Source organism: Apis dorsata, unplaced genomic scaffold, assembly GCF_000469605.1.
Source record: "Apis dorsata unplaced genomic scaffold, Apis dorsata 1.3 scaffold_898, whole genome shotgun sequence".
NCBI lineage: Eukaryota > Metazoa > Arthropoda > Insecta > Hymenoptera > Apidae > Apis > Apis dorsata.
In genome coordinates, this window is record NW_006264013.1 from 18,237 (window position 1) to 26,157 (window position 7,921).

General features: G+C 23.0%; 1 protein-coding gene across 2 annotated transcripts; it reads left to right on the forward strand.

The window, feature by feature from the left end:
* Window positions 1–7: 7 nt before the first annotated feature.
* On the forward strand, window positions 8–1,842 carry LOC102673350. Of its 2 annotated transcripts, none has more exons than XM_006623516.2 (3): window positions 8–221; window positions 1,252–1,344; window positions 1,448–1,842. In XM_006623516.2, the coding sequence occupies exons 1-3, from the start codon at window positions 76–78 to the stop codon at window positions 1,542–1,544; spliced, it is 336 nt and encodes a 111-aa protein (XP_006623579.1). In that variant the 5' UTR covers window positions 8–75; the 3' UTR covers window positions 1,545–1,842. The 2 variants fall into 2 exon arrangements, with proteins under 2 accessions (XP_006623579.1, XP_006623578.1); XM_006623515.2 differs by having other exon boundaries at window positions 1,453–1,842.
* Window positions 1,843–7,921: the final 6,079 nt, after the last annotated feature.

Genomic DNA, 7,921 nt, shown 5'->3' on the forward strand with positions numbered 1-7,921 from the left:
TGGGCGTTCTCACGATTATACGAAGCAACCCTTTGCTGCGTGAACACGCTGCGCCGGTCGTCGCGAGGCGAGGGCATGCGTGCAGCCCTGCTATATCCATTACGCTTATTACAACCCCGACCGCCGCCACTATCCTTTAACCATCCGCTCCCTCGTACCACCCACCCTTTTACGTGGATGAACATCGATCGACACCCGACCTGGAACAGTCCGGCCGCCAGGTAACCAAATTGCCTCCATTCTCGGGAATTTTCTCTCTTCAAGAACGAGCTGTCAGTCGTTTCTTCTTTGTCCTCGATTTTTCTTTCCCACTCCTAGCCATTACAACCGACTCCCCCATCCACTTTTCAACGTGGACTCTTGTTCGAACATCGCGAACCGATTACGCGAAATGCTATTCTCCACTCGATCGATGTTACTTCAGCCGATAATTGCTTTTTTGACGCTTGTTCTTGCGGCTCTTTTCCTTCTTTCTTTCTTTTTTTTTTATTGATGCATGTTTTTAATTTTTTATGAATGGAATGAATTATGTTCAAATTAAATATTAATGGAAGTTTTTTCTGATTTAAATTTTTTTTTTTAATAGAAAGAAAATGAAAAGTTATTAGGATTATATAGATATTTGTTTTGCTTATTAATGAGAGATAGATGAATTTTATTACAACCATAAACAAAAATATTAGCATATCCTTTAAAACGAAATAATTTTTTTAAATTTGGAATAATTCGAATTTTTTTTAAATATTTACTAAATAAAACAAGTTTTTTAAATTTTGTTTATTGGTCGGAATTGTAAAGATTATGATTTTTAATTTTTTTTATTTAAATCTATAAAAAATTTAAAATGTCTTTTATAAATCTTTTATAAATTATATTCTTTTATAAATATATTCTTTTATAAATCAAAAAGATATACATATACATAAAGTTTCATCTAAATCAATAAATGCAAAAAAAAAAATATCGAAAGATATAATTTTTAGATTTATTACAATTATAGATTATGAAAATTGTCAAAAATTGAGATTTTTATTATTTTCAATTATTTGTAATTTATTATTTGTAACATTAATTGATTTCGACGAAATTTTTTTTCAATCTTCTCTTTCTTTTCGATGTATCATAAATATGATCGATAATTTTAACATTATATTATCTTCAAAAAGATCAACTAAGAGTAACCAAGATAAAAGAAATTTTCCATAAACAATCTTGTATAAACAATCTCTGTATTCTTCCTTTCTCTTTCAGAAAAAAAGCTTCTTTTTCGGCAGTGACAAAAGCAACAACGCTACACGTGATCGTATATAGCTGCGCGCGAAACGCGGTTCCACAATTCACAGGGTAAAAGCGATCACGCTTGATATATTGTACAGTCCCGCTAAGTGGAAGCTGCCACTCTCTTTTTCTCTTACGGTCTCTCTTTTTCCCTTCTTCTTTTCCCCAGAACAGAATATACAGAAGTGACGAAGAAGCACAAGAACGCGACGAAAGGAGGGAAAGGAATCCGGAGAGAAGTTTCCATGGACGAGCAGCTGTATTAAGTGCGCCTATAGATTACACTCGGGGAAAAAGTGGAGACCCCGCGCGGCACGCTAAAACGTTTCGGAAAAAAGATTACCCTATGCACTTCATATGTCATTCGGCCGTGGCTCGTTCGAGTACACACGCGTGAACACGAGTGTCTTCGCGCGACGCCGCGCAGCTTTTCCGACGGCTGGACGTCGCCATCTTCGACTCTCGAAGAGTAAAAGTGATCTTTTTCGATATTTGGAGGGCTGAGAATCATAAGTCACATGGAAATTATTTTAAGAAATTCATATTTAGAAACTAATATTTTTATATTCTTCGGTTTCAATATTAGATTTTAATTTTAATAATTAAGTTATATTGGAATAATTTATATCAACTAAAAATAATGTGAAATTATAAAATATATAGTTATATATAATATAATATATACTTCTATTTTCTATCAATTGAACTTACACTATTTATATTTACTAATTATATTTATGAATCTTATATTTACTAATTATATTTATGAATTTGTTCCATGTTTTATTTTCGATGAAGAATTGAAAACATTTATATTTACTAATACATCTATATATTTATGAGGCACGAAATGTGACAAGCTTACTTTTTTCTTCGAAATTATTAATATGTTTTTAAATTAAATGATTAAAAATAAAGATTAATCGTATACAAATTTTTTGAGATTCAAAAGATTTCCTTTTTCATTTTTTTATTATTTTTAAATAGAATAGAATAAAATATATTAATTTATTGTTATTTAGCGATTATTTATTATTATTATTTAGATAATAAAATATTCATTATTATTGTTTAGATTATCAAATATGTAGTAACATTTATCTGAAACATTCTTTTTATTGTACATAATTAAGAAATTGTAAATATCTATAATAGTTTCAAAAGCTTAGCTTGTCACTTTATATATCTTATCTTGTAGATCACGATTTCCAAAAGAATAGCAAAATGATTTTTTTCTATTAATATTTATCTTTATAAAAAACTTCATTGAATTTTAATTTTATTAAATATTGGATTAGAATATATAAAAAATAAAAAAATTTGAATGCCTTTTTATATAAATATAGAAATAAAAGAAAGATCACGGCTATTATAAAAAATTTGGTTATTATAAAGGAAGTTTGTGATTTTAAAAAAATTGTGAAACATTATCTTAAAATAATTTTCTACATTTTTTTACTCTCTTTTAAAGTGGAAATTTAAATTTAAAATTCAATTATTTTAACATATTCGTATCAATTAAATAAGCTTTCGAATATTTCATTTCGATTTCATTCGAAGTTTTTCGAAAGCTGATTTTTCTTTACATTAACATTTCTTCTTTTACATAGAATTCACATACGCATTCGATATAAGACTGAATATCTGTTTGTTCTGTGTATTTATATATCAATTCATCATAGAATAATATGTTACGTATCATTGTTACATATATTCATATAATATTTTGATTATAATGCTTACTCATCTATATTGACATGTAACAGATATATATATAGATATACATATAGATATGTATCTATATGTATATCTATATATATATATAGATAAATGGATATCTAATATTTAACCTAAAACATTTATCCAATATCTAATTTCGTAGTATTATTTTGCATTTATTGCTATTAAGTGAGCTATTTGATAATGATATCATTTGTTTGTATATTTAATTGTCTCAAGACAAGAAATTCGAAGAAATTCGCAGGAATTAAGGATACATAAAATCGAAATCTCCCGTGATCTTGAATCTCACGAAAATCATTGTCTGAATACTTCTATAAGTATATTTACATGTATCCATTACATGTGTCGATATCTACAAACTCCATTATTCGATACCTATTATCTAAATATCTTAATAATGCGAGCATTCTATTTTGTTATCCGAACTGTCTCTATTTGCATCATATATATTCATTATTAAATATCTTTCCTTAATATAGAAGTGAAAATAAAATTTAATTTGAAATTAACACGTTCACATAATATATACAATAATGTCAAAATATAAACATATATTTATTCGAACTATTGAAATCGAAAATATTAATGAAATTAGAAAGCAAGTGAATATTATATTGTTTTAAAGAGTACTTGAAAATACTGAATTGATATATAATATTGGAAAATTCAATCCAATTAGCAAAAGCAGAATAGTGAAATGAAAAATTATTTGTAAAGTATAATTTTTTTTTTATATAGAAAATTTATACAAATTTTGGCAATTAAAAAAAAGATTTTTATTAGAAACTATTTTTTATCTATTATTATTATCTAAATTTTTTAAATAAGCGTCATTTTCTTTAAAATATAAAATTATATTTAGTTTGTTCTATTATCTGAATGGTCTCGTTTCTCTATAATTTAAATGATAATTGATTCTCTATAATGAAGATTCCATCGTATTATACGTGAATCAACGTACGAATCAATTTACGAAGCACAACGTGAAAAAAGGCCAAATCTTAAATAAGATCTGTGAATTCTTTTAATCGAATTTTGACCAAACAATAACTTGGTACTACATTTCGATCAGACTTGAATGATATACTATCCAAAAAACCGGATATGTTTTCATGACACCTTGTATTTTATTTATAATTATTTAGACAGTAAATTTAAAACACACGCAATATTATTAGTCAGCATTTTTGGGAAATGGCAAATCGTGGGAAATTTGTGAAATTGCACATGAATGACGATTTTAAACTTATAGGGAGAGTGGTTATTATTACGATTGAACAAAGTGCTGGGAAAGAAAGATCGTTTAAATTTTAAACGTAACATTAAAGAGTGAACGTAAAAGTTGAAATTATTTGTTGAAAATACATAATTGTTGAAAATACAATATAATCCTTGTATTATTGTTATTATTGATTTTTAAAAATAATTGAATTTATATATATATATATAATTTATATAATATAATTTTTAAAATATAAAATGAATTTTTTTAAAAGCTTTTTAAGTAAATATTTAATAAGTTAATAATTTAATTAATTAATTAATTATCAATTTAATTAAATAAATAAATACTAATTTTATAAGATAATATTTTTTTTTATAAATCTCTTTTAATTATTCCATCCTATTATATTTTATATAAATAGAATTAGAATATAGAGAAAATTATAAAAAAATATCATTTCTATAACTTCAAGGAAAATCTTATTTTTGAAAATAAATTTAGAATTAATACACATATCACATTGTCAAACAAAAATTTATTAATTTTTATTTTCATAGTTTATATTAAGCTTGATTTGTTTAGTTAGTTAATGACTTTTTATTATCAACAATGAGCTAATTTAATTTAACCTAAATTGTTTTTGTTAATAAACATTTTCATTATCCAATATGATAAGCTCGATAATATATTAAAAAATCATTGAAAAAAAATATCATTTTCTGATATATTTTCAATACATATATATATATAAGGATATTTAAAAATATAAACCATACATTTTTTTTTTCTCGAAATTTATTAGTTTTATTTTTCTATTTCTAGCGAAACGTTCAAAGCGTATGTTCGATTTTCATTTTTTCGATCGATCAGCGAATTAATCTCGTTGAAATGAACGAGATGAACAGCTAAAAATCGCAGAGAATCGATCGCGAAACTTTCGAACACGTGCGCCGGACAAGTACACACCGTTGTGCCGTTGTATAGTATATATTTCATACATATTACGTGAAATTTGTTCGAGATTTCTTTTTCAATTCGTGCGCCGAAGCATAGATTTACAGAATTTGAAAAATTGTTTATAAGAAAGAGTATTACAATCGAGCTAAATTATTTTTAAAAAATAAATGGATCGTGATTACTTTGATTAGAATAATTTTTTCTTAAACATTAATTTATAGCGATGATAAAATAATGTCTATTTTATTTTTGCTTTTTTTTAGATTTTTTCGTCATTTCACTTGTTGGAGTGACAAATGTAATTTTTAACACATTGATCACGACGAATAAACATGATGTTTGAGAATGAAAATAGTAAATATTTTTTTATTTTTAATTTCTGCTAATAAAACTATAGTAAAATATAAATGTAATAGAATAGCATGACTCAACAAAATGAAGAGATAATAAAAATGGAAATTAGACTAAATTATCACAGAATATAATGTGGCAAAATATATTCATATTGTAAAAATTTCATTTCTCTTTGAGATATTATTTATATTTTTATCTTAATAATTTACTTTATTATTTATTTATTATCTGTTTTATATCTAATCAGCGTATAAATTGAAATAAATCTAACAAGAGAAGTTATTCAAATAACTAATTAATTTAAAAAAAATTAAAAAAAAATTTTAGCACCGCATTAATAAATAACTGAAATATCATTTACTCAAATAATTTAATATCGTTTGTAAAAATGCGTTAAAATCTGCCATAATCAACTTCGAAAATATATAATATATAATAATATTTTCTTTTTTTCTTTATTTTTTAGATATTTCTAAATACATGTAGATTCTTTTTAGATGCACATAAATAAAATAAGTGGAATGTCAATTTCAATAGGAAATGTTAATGATTTTTTATTTATCTTATTTAAAATTCATATTTGAAAATAATACACTTATGAAAGTATATGAATGCATATATAGATGACAAATGTATTTCCTTATTTATTATACATTTTTATTTTATACATATATAAGTACTTACATATATTCATATAATTTTATAAGTGTAACATGCAATTCAAGCTTGAGATAAAACAAGATGAAAAATGATTGATATTCATAATTGGAATCGAAAGTTATTTTTTTATCTGATTTATTTTATTTATATATGTTCAAAAAAATTCAAAATATAAAAAAATATGAAAAAATATTATACCTTCTTATTATAAATATTATATATTTTTGAAATTATTTATAATGGATTTCGACGGCAAAAACTTTTTTATTAACTTTTTATTAATATCAAATTTTGGAAAAACAAATGATATTCACTTTAGTTATTAGAAAATAGAATACTAAAATTTTTAATTAGAATTATTTTTTAGAAAAACTAATCATTAAAATAATTTTCCAAATTACAATCATTAAAATAATTGTAAGAACAAATTTTTACTATTCTCAATCAGAAATAACATTTTCATTCGCTTCTAGAATATACAGAAACCAACAAGTGTTCTTATTTCTAAAATTTCAAGCTTTACAATTACAATTTATTAAATTATTAAAATTTATTAAAATTTATTAAAATTATTTATTATTTCTATATCGAAATCATATAAAACCTTTGTCGTTCTTTTTTTTAATATTTAACGTTATACAATATTAAATTATCACTTCTAACAATTTAATTTATTATTTAATTTAATTAATAAAGTTTTGTTTAAAATGATCAAACTAAACAATACTTATACATTTATTTTATTTTATTTAAATGAATTGCACCATTTTTTTTTAGGTTTATATAACAAAATGAATTATAATGATGTTATTTAAAATTAAAATAAAACTGATTTTCGTTTTTTTAATTGACGTAATAATTCATAATAAAATTAAAAAATTATAACTAAAAAATCAGTAATATTATATATATATATTTTTAAATATGATTTTCATTTTCAGCTTAGTCGTCGAACGACAAAACTTTTATGGAAAAATTACACTATAGTATTAACCTAAACGATTTTTGATCGATTCTTTTTATAATACGCTGTTAAATAATTCACTAAATGTATGTATACATTGTATATAATTGTATATAATACTTGAATATTAATTGCATTGGCAGGACATTGCACAAGTGCGTTCGCTGCAACCACGAAAACACGTATTTCTCTAACTATTTATGTATTCGTTCTTTCAATTATGTATAATATTACATTGCACTATGATAAATATAATGTAAAAATAAATATTTTTATCATCAGAAAGATATTTTAGGAGAATATTTATTTTTTTCTTAATGTCAATAATTATTTTATTAACAAATTCAGCGTTACAATTTTTATAAATAACTATCTCCAATTATATTTTTTTCTTGAAATTTACGTCTTATACATATTATTTATAAGAACATTTGTTTATTTTTTCTAAATAAATTACAATATAAAAAAAAATTAGTAATTTCTAGCAAAATATTTATATCAATCTCAAATTTTTTTTTATGAATAATGATTTTTCATACAAATTTTAATTTTAATTATTTTTAATTGCTAAAAATAATATAATACACATTATAAAATAATATTAATAATTATTATTTATTTAATAAATTAACAATATAATCAAAAAAAATAAATATAATATATGTATATAAATATACTATAATAAAATAATTAATTAGAAATAAATATTATTTATCAAAAAAAAAAAAAAAATAGATTTA

What these genes read in the sequence shown, in the direction of transcription:
- LOC102673350 (XM_006623515.2), top strand. Translation starts at nt 76, where the DNA reads ATGCGTGCAGCCCTGCTATATCCATTACGCTTATTACAACCCCGACCG. An exon ending in TGGAACAGTCCGGCCGCCAG is followed by an intron (nt 222 to 1,251) that starts GTAACCAAATTG and finishes TTTCTCTTTCAG; the next exon opens with AAAAAAAGCTTCTTTTTCGG. An exon ending in GCGGTTCCACAATTCACAGG is followed by an intron (nt 1,345 to 1,452) that starts GTAAAAGCGATC and finishes TCCCCAGAACAG; the next exon opens with AATATACAGAAGTGACGAAG.